The sequence below is a fragment of the Letharia lupina genome, assembly GCF_014066315.1.
Source record: "Letharia lupina isolate WasteWater1 chromosome Unknown contig_27, whole genome shotgun sequence".
In the NCBI taxonomy this organism is placed as follows: domain Eukaryota; kingdom Fungi; phylum Ascomycota; class Lecanoromycetes; order Lecanorales; family Parmeliaceae; genus Letharia; species Letharia lupina.
The window spans coordinates 250,704-269,655 of NW_023502996.1; the positions used below are offsets into that span (position 1 = coordinate 250,704).

General features: G+C 23.2%; 1 protein-coding gene across 1 annotated transcript; it reads left to right on the forward strand.

The window, feature by feature from the left end:
• Positions 1–2,708: 2,708 nt before the first annotated feature.
• HO133_006861 (uncharacterized protein) lies at positions 2,709–4,069 on the forward strand (the record flags this gene model as incomplete). The annotated part of the gene is made up of 2 exons (XM_037297757.1): positions 2,709–2,874; positions 2,928–4,069. The coding sequence occupies 2 exons, from the start codon at positions 2,709–2,711 to the stop codon at positions 4,067–4,069; spliced, it is 1,308 nt and encodes a 435-aa protein (XP_037146958.1).
• Positions 4,070–18,952: the final 14,883 nt, after the last annotated feature.

Genomic DNA, 18,952 nt, shown 5'->3' on the forward strand with positions numbered 1-18,952 from the left:
TCTCGATAAATATAAAGTAAATTAATTAGCTAGTTTAATAAATTAATATTAATAATCTTAATTTAGCGTTATTAGAAAAGCTTAAAAAAGTATATAATTTAGCGCTAGTAAATAACACCTTACTTTATATTATTAATAAAAATCTTATTAAGATAAAGTAACGAAAAAAAGATAAGACTAAATATAAATATATATATTAAAACGAAGAATAACTTATAACTCTTAAGCTTATTTAAGAACGATTAAATAATTTAACTAATAAGAAATTTTGTTAGGATCAGCATAGGTGCGATATTAGTATAGGTGAGGTAGATTAAGGATAATAAGGCTATCGAACTATGTAGGTGGGAAGGAGGTATGATATAGTAGGAGATGCCTCCGCTAAGCCACTAGGCCATAGGGCTGAGTGGTGTGTCAAGGGTACGCTCGTAACACTACCCCCCCCTCTTAATAGCCATGGCCCCCATGGCTGGTAGACCGGAGATGCACGCCCATCGCTTGCCCTGTGTCTCCAAACATCCATAGTCCGTGTAGGCCTCGACCGGAGAAGATTTGCCGAGGTGTAGTGGTATTGCCGGGCCGTATGTTGGTCTTGACTGTGCTATGCCTGCATTGTCCTCCAGAGATCCTGGAGATATAGCCACATCTTGCCTGCGTACCAGCAAGATTCTCCGAGTTCTTCTCCTTGCCCAGTCTGCTTGTCATAGTCCTCCACTTTTTTTTTTTTACCTTCAACACCTACTGGCAGCCTGGCCTGGGAGCTTCACTGTAGATTTGCCCTGCGTCTCCCATGCTCTTGCCATCAAGTCTATCCTTCATTCCATCCTCTGTCGTAGGGTTTGGTATGGAGGTAGGTGATAAGAAGAATCGAATTTGTTGAATGCTATTTGGTAGCAGGCTCACTATGTAAATGCCGCATATGCCTTTGTAGCAGGCTTACTATGTGTGTTATCGACATGCTCAGTGAAGAGGTGGAATCGAGTCGTTTCGGGGCTGTTCCCGTCGCTATTGTAGCAGGCTCACTGTGAGTGTGGGGGTGTTGGCTATTTCTTTCGATTCGCTAGCCGTACGAATGGTCTAATGCCTTGTTTATCCCTCGACCACTGTTTGCCGAGTCCGATTCGCTATGAAATCGAGTTACCCGTCTGGTGGGCTTACTTAGGGATACGATGGCTCAACTTGGTTTCTTGCCAAAGCCCCTGCCAGCGCATTTCTTTGAATTCGTCCGCTAATTCGAATGGAGTGTGCCCGAATTACATTTCTCTTCGCCGGGGGGTATGAAGGAGTCTTATTATAATGTCAGGACCAGTATAGGTGCGATACCAGTATGGGTGAGGTAGATTAAGGATAATAAGGCTATCGAACTATGTAGGTGGGAAGGAGGTATGATATAGTAGGAGATGCCTCCGCCAAGCCACTAGGCCATAGGGCTGAGTGGTGTGTCAAGGGTACGCTCGTAACAAATTTGAGAAGTAATTTCGAAGTATATATTATCTCGAACTAGCTATTTTTTGAAATACGAAGAGAGATAGAAGTTTAGTTAAGAAAAAGGCTACTATATCTTCTATATTAGGTCTATTAATATTACTAAACCTCGCTCTATTACCTCCGCTATAGTAATAAGCTTTATTAAAGACTTTATCGTAGACTTTATTATAGACTCTATCTTAGTAATAATAGTAAGATAAAAGGGATAAAAGAGGTAAAAGAGATGAAAGTAGTAGAAGAGATAGAAGCGATGGAAGAGGTGGAAGAGGTGAAAGAGGTAAGAAAGTAATAGAAGAAGAGGTAGTAGAAGAAGAGGTAGTAGAAGAAAAAGTAGTAGAAGAGGAGGTAGTAACGGTTTTTTTAAGATATAATAGGCTGATAAGGCCTAAAAAATGATGATTTAAGCTCTCCGATATAGAAGCCTTAATAGTAATGAAAGATTAATACTATTGTGCTAGTTCGCCATACAAATTTGATAAAAGGTAGGCATTTTGGTATTACGTCGGAATTATCGGATTTAAGATAGCGCAAATGGGGGTATAGCGCGAATGGGGGTAGATACGATTACACCGAGTCGGCAGGATGTTGGCGTCTCGCAGACGAAATGCAAAATGTAACCTCAAGGCGAAATCATCGACATTCTAGGCTACCTCAGCCCTTTCCCCCGCCCTGAGATCACAAATTTTTCATGCATTAGCGGCACCATTTTTGGTTCCCCTCCTGTGGACCAGGCTGAAGTTCTGCAGCTACCTGCACAACCTGCTTGGGCGATTTCAGTCAATTGTCTGAGATTCCCTGCTATCTACTTGGGTATATATGTTTTGACAAACAAGATACAGGCCAGCGCAGACGTATCTACGAGGCATAGGAAGTCACGCCGCTTGGGCTATGTTGAGACTGATCTTAGATCGATGTTCATGGAGAACCCGAAGTGATTGGGGTGAGACGCTGAGCCTCGATCTAGAACATGACTCCCCGGGATCCAGCGGGTCATCAGATACCACTCTGCAGGCATGATCCCCACTTTGCAAGTTCTCGCCCGTTCATCGAGTGAGGCTTCCATCACCTGAAGCCTTATTACTCCCTCGTTTATCCCTTCAACTCTGTCTCACACCTGGTTATAAAGCAAGAAAGGATCTTGGTTTCTAGCGAAAGCACAGCTTTAGCTCTACAAACATTTTGCGCTCAGTCATTCCCAAGGTTACAGCTAGTGTTAGATTATGCCAGACCTCACAGTCCAGACGAAGATGTCCTCTACAGGCCCCAAAAAACGCATTCTCTACATCCTTGTGATGGGTCTCACAGGAGCTGGGAAGAGCACATTCATTTCCGTCGTCACTGGAAATGAGGACATCCCGATCGGGGCCCCATCGGACCTGGATGGAGGTACGCAACTTCTCATAACTTGTTGCTTGCTTGGAAGCTTACGCTCCCTCCAGTAACACAGGAGGTTCAAGACTATATACTCTACTACCACCACAAAGGCTGCCGTTACGAAATCCATCTTATCGACTCGCCTGGATTCGACGACGGAACTCTGAATGACGCCCAAGTCCTGTCAGAAATCGCAACTTATATTAACACAAGCTACAAACTTAAACAAAGACTAGCAGGCGTGCTGTACCTCCATGATATTACCAAAGCAAAAGTAGGTGGTGTTGGAAAGATAAACCTCCGCATGCTAGAGAACTTGATCGGCATGGAGAAGTGCAACAACTGCACGTTAGTCACGACCAAATGGGGATGCACCAATCTTCAGGATGAAGAGAAAAGAGAAAAGACGCTGAGTGTGGAGAAGAAATTCTTTGGCGCCATGCTGCAAAACGCGCAGCAAGCCAAGATGAAGAGATTCGAACCCAAGACGAGGAAATCGGCACTAGACATTATCATCCCATACCTGGAGAACGAATTCACGCCGCACATCTCCCGTCAGATGGTGGACCCGCGGGGGCCGAAGCTACCTCTGGGGGAGACAGAAGCGGGCAAAGTTGTAGCCGACAACCTGGAGAAACTCTCGCAGACCAAGCAGGAACAGAAGATGGTGCAACACGCGCAGGAGATCCTATCGCAGAGTTACGACGAGAGTTTGTTTGAGGAATTCAAGCAGAAGAGGAAGGTGTTGCGGCGCAAGATCCATATGCAGCAGTCCGGCCGCTGGATTATGCGCACCGCGATCGTGGGCGGAGCCATTGTGGCCACTGTTCTCACGCTTGGACCGGGCGCTTCCGCTTTTGCATTGGAGCCCGTGTACGAGAAGGCTGTCAGGGGGCAAAGAAAGGCGGAGAAGAAAGCCAAGGTGGATCTGAAAGCAGATTTCATCGAGAAGAGTAAGAATGCGAATCAGCTCAGGCAGACCAACCCGGATTGGTTGTGGGACAACAAGGTGAAGCGGCTGCAGGATTTGGAAAAGTCATACAGTCTGAAGAGTGGAAGCTCTGACTCGGATATTTCAAAGGTTGTGCGGCTTGGGGAGAAGGTTGGGTTCGCTAGGTCTGAGGACTCCGAGGCTCCTCTGCATGCCGCTGACTGGGAATGTTCTGACAGCTCAGATTCTTCGGAATCTGATGCTGAGCAAGAATGATAATACCGCGAGATGGTTTGGAGGTGCTTTTGAGGGTCTTTATAACTTTCACTCTTATGGTCGCAGTTGAACGAAGCCAGGTGACGCACTTCAAGAGGACGAGGAAGCGCACTCTGCAAGACTGTGTTCATTTTTTCTCGCGGGGAAACAGTTGGAGATGACGAGTCTCATAGTCGATACTGTATTTGTCTTTGATGGAAATAATATCCGTCAATCATAGAAGCAGTTCCAAGCCGTGAAAAGGACGATACTTCAACAGTCTCTCCTCCACAAATAGCTTGCTCAATACCGACTACCCCACCCCCTTGGTCCCATACCGCGCCTTACCTCTCACTTCCTCCTCGTCATCGTCATCATCAACTCTTCCCCACCTCCATTGCCAAACTCCCCATCCCCTTCCTCCCCCTCACCTCCAACAACCGTCACCGGCTAGAGCATCGAAATGTCGGCAGCACCGACCTTAGCGCCCGTCTCGCTTATCAATTCCCTACGATGTTGTTCGTACTCAAGAGTCCCCCATGCTTCCAAGTCCCCAGCATAAAATGTTGGAAATGTATGAGAAGGATTGATTAATTAGGTAGCTATGGGAGTGCTGAGTGGGCTACTTATACCCGTATTTGCCACCATGCTAATTTGCCACCTGATTGCCACCATGCGGGGTAGCTACAACACAGGTGCTGCAGCAAATCTCAACATAAAACCTTTCCAAAACACATTCCCTTTGGCAGTTTTGCAAACGCGTGGTCCCATTCGGCTGATATCAGTCCCGTCATCATCTTCCAGTACATCTGCCAGATACGCTGCCATAAACTCGATCTTCTACAGATTCATGGTCCGCCATGAAGAAAAGGTGCTCCATGCTGATCAATAATGTTCCTGTAAACCGGGCGAGGCTAGTTGAGTGCCGTAAAACGTGGGTCGGAGGGATCTTAGGGTCTTTCTTGAGGTACGTTTGCACTGCTAGATGTGTGTGGGAAAGCGGTCGTACGCTTTCAAGCCTACAACTAGTATAAGTTACTGTTTAGTGACGGACTACTAGTGATCACCTTTTGGTCTAGTCGTAACGAGCATAACCCGTCCCGCTTCTCTGCTGTGGGTGCAGCTAGATACTCGCCGCATCAATGAGGTGGGGGAGGCTCATCGCAGTGTTGGTGCTTATGGCCTCCTGGCACCGAAAATCTCGAACGCTAAGACCCCTGCGGTCAAGTCTGGGACTCTAAGGTAGGTCTGGGACTTGGAGGTAAGGTAGGGTTAGGGCTCGTACTAGCGCTGTTCAGGACTTCCGGTTGCCGACACCCGTAGCCTTTAGCGTTTTGCAAAAGCCAATGATATCGGATCAAGATTTTTTTTATCAAAACAGATGTTTGTATGTTTGTTTTCCATCGAGGATATCGTACCCATTGCTACTGTTCATGAATCACCCCTCGTCGAGCCCTTTCAGGGGAGCGCGAGACGGCGTTAGGGCTAGGGCCCATCAACATTGGCGAACACGCGTCGGGTGACGCACCCGGAAGTCAAAAGGCTCCGGGAGCTGATCTTGAGAGCCTTCGATTCACTTCTTCAATAGTTATAGAAACTCGTTAGATTGATATCACTTTATAACCATTAGTTACTTAAATAGAAGACTATATTAATTTTATTATTATCTTAGTCTATTATATACGTAGTCTTATATATTCTATATATCTCTTATTTAAATTAATAATAATAATATAATTATTAGCTAAGATTCTTAAAGGGAACTTAGCTATCGAGCGAAGCTATAGTATAGTTAAGACTCTTAGCGTATATAGATTTAATATAAAAGCTTAAGAGAGCGATACTCTTATTTTTCTTCTTACTTCTATAAGAATTAATCTTATTATAAGATTAATATATATTAATATATATATATCTATTATTAAATTTATATTACTATATAACTCTAAATCTATTTATACTTAATTATATAAGTTTATCTAATAATTTTAATTCTTTTACTCTTTAAGAAATAGTAATTTAAAATTAGTATAATAGTTATTACTCGATTATAATTATAATAAAGTAAAAATAATAACGAATCTTCTATATTTTAAACGATATTAGATAAAATATAACTCTAAATTATAAATTTAATAAATCTTAGCTATATAAATAATAATAAAGTTAATTAACTAGAAGATCGTAGTAGTAATATCGTTAATTTTAATATTAATAAATAAATAGCGTAGCGTATTTATCGCCGAGATTTACTATTAAAAAGACGTCGTCTTATAGCTCTTAATAAAGAAATTAATACTCTTAAATATAGTAGGATATATAGTAATTATACTCTAAGCGATTTAAATATATTATTAAACGTATTTATATAATTAAGTATAAGTAGATCTAGAGTATTATATATTAATATAAACTTAATAGTAGATATATATATATTCGTATATATCGATTTTATAATAAGATTAATTCTTATAGAAGTAAAAAGAAAAATAGAGATATCGTCTTTTTAAGCTTTTATACTAAGTCTATATATATTAAAACTTTTAGCTATATTATAGCTTTATCTAATAATTAAATTTTCTTTAAAAATCTTAATTAATATTATCTTCTTCTTTTAAAAATTTATTTTTAAATTTATATTATATCTAAATTATAAATATTAAAAAGATTTATTAAAACTCTTTAAATTCTAGAGAGAATATAAGAGAAAGAATTTTTTCTAAGTTAGCTATATATTAATATAATATAATTTATAATTTTTTAAAATATTAAATACTACTTTTAAATATTATAATATTAATTTATAAATTATAAAAGCTATATAATATATATACTCTTATTATACTTTTATAGAATATTATAAAATAATTATATATATAGAATCTATTATTAATAATTTATTATTTATTATTATTAAAATTAATTATTATTATTATTATTAAGATACGTTATATTATTATATAATATATATTTATTAATATCTAAAGTTTATAATTTTCAGAGTCTATAAATATTATTAAATATAACTTCTTTATTTTATTTAAAGTTTTTCTATTATTAATACTTCGTTAGATATTATATTAATTATTTATTTTATTAACTTAAAGCGTATAAATAATATTATCTTTTTATACTCTTCTTATATATTATTAAATTTTAAAATAATCGCTATTTTTATAAATATAATAGTTAAAATTATAGAGATATTTTTAATATATTTATAGCTCGCTTAATAATTAATTACTACGCGCTTCGCTAGCCTTATATCTTCTCTTAAAAAAAAAATTTATTATTATTATATTTATCGCGATTTTAAATATAACTCTAAAATCTATAACGCTTATTTTAATAAGTATAAAAATATATTTAAAAAATATAGCGTTTATATTTATTAGCGTAGTAACTATATCTTAATATAATTATATTATATATTTAAATTTATAGCGTATATAAAACGCTAACTAGTTTTATTCTTAAAAGATATTTATTTATTTTAAGATTATTAGCGTTATAAACGCTATATTATATAATTATTTACGCTATTAATATACTATATTACGCGAGTTTTAAATAATAAATTTATCTTTATTACTCTCTAATAATTAAAAGATATTATTATAATTATAAATATAGTACTAATATAATATTAATATATATTAAACTATTTTAAGAGATATAAGAAGTTTAACTTTATTACGATTTAATTAAATTAAATAAAAACTTTATAAAATATTTTAGATATAATAATCGAGATATATAATATTATATATTTTTTAATAATTATTTATATTTTTATAATATATTTCGCGAATATAATATATATATTAATTATATATCTAGATTAAGCTATCTTCTCTTAATTATTTATTTTTTAATTTCTTTATATTACTAAGTATAAGCTTAATCGAATTTATTAATAGTAATAATAACGATAATTTAGATAATAACGTTATCTCTTATAAGTTTACTATTTATATATCTATCGACTTATCTCTATCTCGCTTATCTAGAAAATCGTCTAATAAATATAATTCTTTTACTTCTTCTTTCGAGAATTAGAATAAAAATAAAAAGATAGAGAATATAGTAATTATTACTGCTTTGATAATATAATTAAATTAAATTATAAAATCTTAACTATATTCTATCTATATTAAAGCTTTAATCTATATAATTTTTAATTTAATTTTAATAATTATATTATATCTTCGAATATATAGATTTTTATATATATTTATTACTACTATATCTTTAAATATATTAGATCTTATTATTTATAATTCTTTAGATTATTTTTAAAATTATTAACTTTTAAATTCTTTTTTATATCTATATTTATTATACTCTTCGCTTATATTTATATAACTTTAACTTCTAAAAAACTATATATAACTTCTTTATATATTTTATATTCTTTTTAATAATTTATTAATTATATTTAATAGAATATTTAATCTATTAAATTAAATACTTTACTTTATCTTTTTACTTATATTTATTTAATATCTTTTCTACTTCTTATTCTTCGATATTATTAATAAATTTTAAAATAATATATTTAGATATATTATTATTATTAATTCTACGCTTATAAAGCTTTAAAAGAGATATATAAAAGATATTATAAATTTAATAAATAAGTAATAATATTAAGCGATATATTTAAGTTTTAATATAATTTTAAATAATAAATAAATCGATAGTCTTATCTAAAAGCTTTTTATTCGATTTCTTTTATTTAAGATTTTTTATTAATAATATTATTAAGTCTTTTTTCTTAAATACTTAAAATTAATATTTTTTATTATAAATCTTTACTTATAATTTAATAAATTTAGACTATTTATTCGCTAGCGATTCGCGTAATATATAAATCTTCTTTATATAATCCTTTAATATTAATAATTTTCTTCTAAAATTACTATTCTTAATAATTAAATTTAAGATTAAATTATAATTATATATTATATAGAATAAATTATATTCTAATATCTTATATTTCCTTTATTAATAAATAAACTTTATAATTAATAAGAATTTTATCTAATTATTCTATTTTTTATTATAATAATTTTATAAATAATACTCTAGCGTTTAATTTTATTATTTAATTTAATTATTAGTTTAGAGATAAAATATAATACTTAATTTACGTTTTATCTTTTATTAAAAGTAGACTTTTAATTAAAATATATTTATAAAGATAAAATTATAATTAGATATAATACTATTTAATAAATTATATTTTAAAATAATTTTCTTATAAAACAGATTTAATAATTATATTACGTTAATCTTTTTAATTATAAAAAAATATTTTATTATCTTAATATATTAATTTATTATAATAAATATCATATTATAAATATATTTATTATATTTACTTAACGATAGATCGATAATAAAATTTATTATAATTTTTTTTTAAGATTCGCTAGATTAAGAAAGTGTATTTAACTTATTATAAGAGTAATATCTTTTTATCTTTACTCGCTAATAAATATTATATATATTAATATATAACTTTATATCTATCTTTATACTATTTTAATAATATTTTTAATTTAATAATTTAATTATTTTATTAAATAAAAAATATCTCGCTAAAGAATTATTATAATAGAATCTTAATAGCTCTTCGCGAATAAAAGCCTCTTTAGAGATATATAATATATTTTTATACTTTAATAATTTCTAACTATCTACTATCTAAACTCTAATATTTTCTCTTTATTTATTCTATATTATATTATTATGTTATTATTAAATATAGATATTCTTATATTAAAGAATCTTAATAAGTTTAAATATAGAATTATTATTTAAATTATATATTATTTTATTAATTATCGGTATCTAGATAATTAAATATAAGATAAATTATTTATAATTAATAGTCTTAGTAATAAAATTAAATTACTTTTTAATTATATTATAATAATAATAAGTAAATATCTTACTTAAACTTTTTAAATTTTTAAATTAAGATTCTCTAAGTCTTAAAGAATATATTATATCTAAGTACGTCTTTTATATTATTATAATTATTAAATTTATAAATATTATTCTTTAAGTAATTACTTCTTTTATTTTATTAATATTTAGAGAATATTATATATTTATATCTAAATTATATAATATAGATAAATACTCTTTATTAAGAGTATACTTTATATTCTTATAACTTTTAATTTATTTATATACTATTCTTATTATAATAAAAATAGAATTTATTAAATTTTCTATTATTAATAGCTTCTACTATAATATAGATAAAAATTAATTTAATAATTTATCCTTATTTTTATAATTAAAGCGTCTAGATAATATATTAATTAAATTTATCTTATTAGATCTATATATAATAATAAAGTTAAATATTAATAACTTTACTATCTATTTAATCTAACGATTATTTAAATTAAATAATCTTATAAAGTATTTTAAATTATTATAATTTATTAATACTTTTATAGAATATAGACTTTCTTTTAGATAATAATATTAATATTTAAATATTATTATAATAGCGAGAAGTTTTTAATTATAGATTTTATAATTTTACTTTATCGCTATTATCTTTCTAAAATAAAAGATTATTAAATATTATTATTTATTATTTATTTAAAGTTAAATTAAAATACTCGCTAAAATAAATTCTAAAATATTTATTTTAATTTAAATTAAAAGTTTAAAATTAAAATATCGTAATATTAATATATTTAAAAAGATATTTTATAACTAGTTAAATATATATTTAATATTATTAGACTATTTAAAAGATCTTAATTTAATATTCTTAATATTTTCTTTTAATAACTTCGTTAAAGATCTAGTAATCTAAGAATAATAATAAATAAATCTTTAATAAAAGTTTATAAATTCTAAAAAGATTTATATTTTATAGTAAATCTTAGACTTTAACTAATCTTAAATTATTTTTATTCTATATTTATTTATTAAAATATTAATAATAGATATAATAAAATCTAGAAATTTAATCTTAATAATAAAGAATTTATATTTCTTTAGACTTATATATAAGCTAAATTATTTAAATCTTTTAAGTATTTACTTAATATAATCTAGATATTTTAATTACGAATTAAAATAGATAAAAATATTATTTAAATAAACTATATAAAATTTATTAATTAATCTTATTAAAGATTTATTAATATAAGTTTAAAAGATTATAGAGGCGTTAATTAGATTAAAAGATATAATTAGATATTTAAAATAGCCGTAATATATATAAAACGTAATTTTCTACTTATTATCTTTTCTAATTTAAATATAATAATATATATTCTTTAAATTTAATTTAATAAATCTTTTAATATTATTTAGATAATCTAATATCTTACTAATTAAAAATAAAAAATAATAATTCTTTATTATTATCTTATTTAGATCTTAATAATTAATATATAAATATAAGTCTTTATTCTTTTTAAATATAAAGAGAATAAAGATTTTAGCTAAACTAATAAAATATTAAATTTAACTTTTTACTAAGATATCGTCTAGATAGCGTTTTAGCTTTATTAATTTAATATTAGATAGATTATATAGTAAGTTAAATAATAGTTTCGCTATAGTCTTAATAGCGTAATTATAACTCTTATAAAATAATAATTAATCTACTTTCTAAATTAAGAATATATTTTTATATTTTTATAACTTTTCAAATAGCTTTAGTGTGATAATATTATTATTTATATAAATTATATTTATTTATATTACGTTAATTAAAGACTTAATTATAATTATATTAATAATATTAATAATAATTAAGATATAGATAATACTCTCTCTTTTTAATATATTAGCAAATTTTTATAATAAAAAGAGATCTATTAATATTATATTGATATCGAAATACTAGATTCTTATAGTAATATTAAACTTAATACCTTTATTAAATAAAGTCGATATACTTAAAATAAGAGGAGAATTATCTTTCTTTATAATCGAATAGAAGATATATTTATATCTCTTTATACGCTCTTAGCTATTTTATAATTTATAAATTATATAATAAATATTATAATAGTATATTAAATTATTATTTATTTATCTTAGACTTAATAATAATATATCGAATTTCTATAAATTATACTCGAAAATAAAATATTAACTAATTATATTAATCTCGACTTCGTTATTAAAATAAATACTAGTCGATATTAGACTAGATTTTATATCTTTAATAATTACTTAATTTTTATAAATTAAATTAAATATAATAAGTATTTCTTTATTTATCCTTATTATTATAAAGTCTTTAATAAAAGTTTATTTTTTCCCGCTATCTTAATAGCGTAAATGTTAAATTTATTAATTAAATTAATAGAAATACTATTAATATTATTTTATTTAAATATCTTATATTTATTAATATAATAATCTTTTTTATAATAATTATAATACTTAATTTTCTTAAAATATTCTTTATTCTAGATCTTTTTATTATAGAATCTAGATATATCTTATTTATATAAAGTATACACTTTCTTATTCTTATAAAACTAACTCTTATATTCTTTCTAAAATTTATCTCTCTTATAATTTTAAGAATTAAATTTTTTTTAATATAATAATTATATAAGAAATATATATTTATTTTATATTTAATATTCTTTAAGCGAGTAATTAGTAAGATTAACTTATTTCTATTTATTAAAACGATATTTATATTAACGATAGTCTTCTAAATCTTTAAACGAAGTCTTATTATTAATTAAGTAATTTTTTATTATTTATTATATAGCGATAATTAAGCCTCTAATTTAATAAGATAAATATCGAATTAATATATAATCTAATTAGATCTTTATCTTATATTTATATACTCTTAATTAATATCGAGTTATCTATTAATAAAATCCTTAATTTTATTAAAAAGGAATTTCTCGAAATAATTTTAGCTATTTAAGGCCGTAGAATTTCGTTTATCCTCATTATATCATTACTCCTTAAAATTCTTTCTAAAGAATTACATTACTTAAAGAATTTTATTTCTTTTAATTTTAAAATTTTAAGAATTAATATAAAACGCTATCTTAGCGTTATAAGTTCACTTTTAATATTTATATATAAACTTATTATAATATAAATCTAATTTTTTTAAATAAATATTATAAGAATATCTTAATATATAAATCGAAGTTTTTTTTAAAATATATTTTAATCTTATATTAGAATCTAGACTATTTTTACGTAATAATAATAATAATAATATATATTAGCTAAGGTTTTTAAAGGGAACTTAGCTATCGAGCGAAGCCGTAGCGTAATTAAGACTCTTAGCGTATATAGACTTAATATAAAAGCTTAAGAGAGCGATATTCTTATTTTTCTTTTTACTTCTATAAGAATTAATCTTACTACGAGATCGATATATATTAATATATATATATATCTATTACTAAATTTATATTATTATATAACTTTAGATTTATTTATATTTAATTATATAAGTCTATCTAATAATTCTAATTCTTTTATTTTTTAAGAAGTAATAATTCGAAATTAATATAATAGTTATTACTCGATTATAGTTATAATAAAGTAAAAATAATAATAAATCTTTTATATCTCGAATGATATTAAATAAAATATAATTTTAAATTATAAATTTAATAAATTTTAAATATATAAATAATAACGAAGTTAATTAATTAGAAGATTATAATAGCGATATTATTAATTTTAATATTAATAAATAAATAGCGTAGCGTACTTATCGCCGAGATTTACTACTAAAAAGATATTATCTTATAACTCTTAATAAAGAAATTAATATTTTTAAATATAGTAAGATATATAATAACTCTATTTCAAGCGATTTTAATACGTTATTATTATTATCGCGCGAAAATAATCTAGATCTTAATATAGAATTAAAATATATCTTAGAGAGAACTTCGATTTATATATTAAGATATTCTCGTAATATTTATTTGAAAAAATTAAATTTATATTATAATAAGTCTATACGTAAATATTAAAAGTAAATTTATAATACTAAAATAGCGTTTTATATTAACTCTCAAAATTTTAAAATTAAAAGAAATAAAATTCTTTAAATAATATAATTTTTTAGAAAGAATTCTAAGAAGTAATAATATAATAAAAATAAATAAAATTCTATAGCCTTAAATAGCTAAAACTATTTTAAGAAATTTCTTTTTAATAATATTAAGAATCCTTTAAATAAATAATTTAATATTAATTAAGAGTATATAAATATAAGATAAAGATTTAATTAGATTATATATTAATTCGATATTTATCTTATTAAATTAGAGATTTAATTATTATTATATAATAAATAGTAAAGAATTACTTAATTAATAATAAGACTTTATTTAAAGATTTAGAAGACTATCGTTAATATAAATATTATCTTAATAAGTAGAAATAAATTAATCTTATTAATCGCTCGCTTAGAGAATATTAAATATAAAATAAATATATATTTCTTATATAGTTAGCGTATCGAAAAAGCTTTTAATTCTTAGAATTATAAAAGAGATAAATTTTAAAAAGAATATAAGAATTAGTTCTATAAGAATAAGAAAGTATATACTTTATATAAACGAGATATATCTAAATTTCGTAATAAAAAGATCTAGAGTAAAAAATATCTTAAAAAGATTAAGTACTATAATTACTATAAGAAAGACTATTATATTAATAAATATAAAATATCTAAATAGAATAATATTAATAGTATTTCTATCGGCTTAATTAATAAATTTAATATTTATATTATTAAGATAATAAGAAAAGATAAATTTTTATTAAAGACTTTATAATAATAAGAGTAAGTAAAAAAGTATTTATTATATTTAACTTAATTTATAAAGATTAAATAATTATTAAAAATATAAAATTTAATTTAATATTAATTAATATTTATTTTAATAATAAAGTTAAGATTAATATAATTAATTAATATTTTATTTTTAAATATAATTTATAGAAATTCGATATATTATTATTAAGTCTAAGATAAATAAATAATAATTTAATATACTATTATAATATTTATTATATAATTTATAAATTATAAAATAATTAGAAGCGTATAAAGAGATATAAATATATCTTCTATTTAATTACGAAAAAAGATAATTCTTCTCTTATTTTAAGTATATTAATTTTATCTAATAAAGATATTAAGCTTAATATCGCTATAAGAATCTAGTATTTCAATATCGATATAATATTAATAAACCTTCTTTTACTATAAAAATTTATTAATATATTAAAAGAAAGAGTATTATTTATATCTTAATTATTATTATTATTATTAATATAAATATAATTAAGTCTTTAATTAATATAATATAAATAAATATAATTTATATAAATAATAATATTATTATATCGAAGCTATTTAAAGAGTTATAAGAATATAAAGATATATTCTTAATTTAGAAAATAAGTTAATTATTACTTTATAAGAGTTATAACTACGCTATTAAAACTATAACGAAGCTATTATTTAATCTATTATATAATTTATTTAATATTAAATTAATAAAGCTAAAACGTCATTTAGATAATATCTTAATTAAAAAATTAATTTAATATTCTATTAATTTAATTAAGATCTTTATTCTCTTTATATTAAAGAAGAATAAAGGCTTATATTTATATATTAATTATTAAAATCTAAATAAGATAATAATAAAGAATTACTATTTCTTATTTTTAATTAATAAGATATTAAATTATTTAAATAGTACTAAGAGATTTATTAAGTTAAAGTTAAAGAATATATATTATTATATTTAAATTAGAAAAGATAATAAGTAGAAAACTACGTTTTATATATATTATAATTACTTTAAGTATTTAATTATATCTTTTAATCTAATTAATATCTCTATAACCTTTTAAGCTTATATTAATAAGTCTTTAATAAAATTAATTAATAAGTTTTATATAATCTATTTAGATAATATTCTTATTTATTTTAATTCGTAATTAAAATATTTAAATTATATTGAGTAGATATTTAAAATATTTAAACGATTTAGCTTATATATAACTCTAAAAAAAGTAAATTCTTTATTATTAAGATTGAATTTCTAAGCTTTATTATATCTATTATTAGCGTTTTAATAGATAAATATAAAATAAAAACGATTTAAAATTAATTAAAATTTAAGATTTATTATAAGATATAAATCTTTTTAGAATTTATAAACTTCTATTAAAGATTTATTTATTATTATTTTTAGATTACTAGATCTTTAACGAAGTTATTAAAAGAAAATATTAAGAATATTAAATTAGAATCTTTTAAATAACTTAATAATATTAAATATATATTTAACTAGTTATAAGATATCTTTTTAAATACGCTAATATTATAATACTTTAATTCTAAATTCTTAATTTAAATTAAAATAAACGTTTTAGAATTTATTTTAGCGAGTATTTTAATTTAACTTTAAATAAATAATAAATAATAATATTTAATAATTTTTTATTTTAGAAAGATAATAGCGGCGAAGCGAAATTATAAAATCTATAATTAGAAACTTCTCGCTATTATAATAGCGTTTAAATATTAATATTACTATTTAAAAGAAAATCTATATTCTATAAAAATATTAATAGATTATAATAATTTAAAATATTTTATAAGATTATTTAATTTAACTAGCTATTAGATTAGATAGATAATAAAATTATTAATATTTAACTTTATTATTATATATAGATATAATAAAATAAATCTAATTAATTTACTATTTAAACGCTCTAATTATAAAGATATAAATAAATTATTAAATTAATTTTTATTTATATTATAGTAGAAGCTATTAATAATAGAGAGTTTAATAAGTTCTATTTTTATTATAATAAGAATAATATATAGATAAATTAAAAGTTATAAGAATATAAAGCGTATTATTAGCGAAGAGTATTTATTTATATTATATAATCTAAAATTAAAGTTTAAATAATAGATAGTTAAGGATTATTAAAGTATAAGAATATATTATATATCTTTAAAGAGGTTTTTATTCGCGAAGAGCTATTAAGACTTTATTATAATAACTTCTTAATAAAATATTTTAAATTTAATAAAATAATTAAATTATTAGATTAAAAATATTACTAGAGTAGTATAAAGATAGATATAAAGTTATATATTAATATATATAATATCTATTAGCGAGTAAAGATAAAAAGATATTGTTTTTATAATAAATTAAATACGTTTCCTTAATCTAGCGAACCTTAAAAAGAAATTATAATAGATTTTATTATTAATCTATTATTAAATAAGTATAATAAATATATTTATAATATAATATTTATTATAATAAATCGATATATTAAGATAATAAGATATCTTTTTATAATTAAAAAGATTAATATAATATAATTATTAAATCTATTTTATAAGAAAATTATTTTAAAATATAATTTATTAAATAATATTATATCTAATTATAGTTTCGTCTTTACGAGTATATTCTAATTAAAAATTTACTTTTAATAGAAGATAAAACGTAAGCTAAGTATCGTATTTTATTTTTAAATTAATAATTAAATTAAATAATAGAATTAGACGCTAAAGTATTACTTATAAATCTATTATAATAAAAGATAGAATAATTAGATAAAACTCTTATTAATTATAAAGTTTATTTATTAATAAAGCGAATATAAAATATTAAAATATAATTTATTCTATATAATATATAATTATAATCTAATTTTAAATTTAATTATTAAGAATAGTAATTTTAAAAAAAAAGATATTAATATTAAAAGAATATATAAAGAAGATTTATATATTACGCGAATCGCTAGCGAATAGATAATATAGATTTATTAAATCGTAAATAAAGATTTATAATAAGAAATATTAATTTTAAGTATTTAAAAAAGAAGACTTAATAATATTATTAATAAAAAATCTTAAATAAAAAAGACTAAATAAGAAGCTTTTAAATAAGATTATTAATTTATTTATTATTCGAAATTATATTAAAATCTAAATATATCGCTTAGCGTTATTACTTATTTATTAAATTTATAATATCTTTTATATATCTCTTTTAAAGCTTTATAAATAAAAGTTAATAATAATAATATATTTAAATATATTATTTTAGAATTTATTAATAATATCGAAGAATAAGAAGTAGAAAAGATATTAAATAAGTATAAGTGAAAAGATAAAGTAAAGTATTTAATTTAATAGATTAGATATTTTATCGAATATAATTAATAAATTATTAAGAAGAATATAAAATATATAAAGAAGTTATATATAGTTTTCTAGAAGTTAAAGTTATATAAATATAAGCGAAGAGTATAATAAATATAAATATAAAAAAGAGTTTAAAAATTAATAATTTTAAAAATAGTAAGATCTAATATACTCGAAGATATAGTAATAATAAATATATATAAAAATCTATATATCTAAAGATATAATATAGTTATTAAAATTAAATTAAAAATTATATAAATTAAAGCTTTAATATAAATAGAATATAGTTGAGATTTTATAATTTAATTTAATTATACTATTAGAGTATTAATAATTATTATATTCTTTATCTTCTTATTTTTATTCTAATTCTTAAAAAAAAAAGTAAGAGAATTATATTTATTAGATAATTTTTTAGATAAATAAGATAAAGGCGAGCTAATAAGCGTATAATTAGTAAATTTATAAAAAATAATATTATTATTTAAATCGTCGTTATCGTTATTATTAATAAATTTAATTAAATTTATATTTAATAATATAAAGAGATTAAAAAATAAATAATTAAAAAGAGATAGATTAATCTAGATATATAATTAATATATATATTATATTTATAAAATATATTATAAGAATATAAATAATTATTAAGA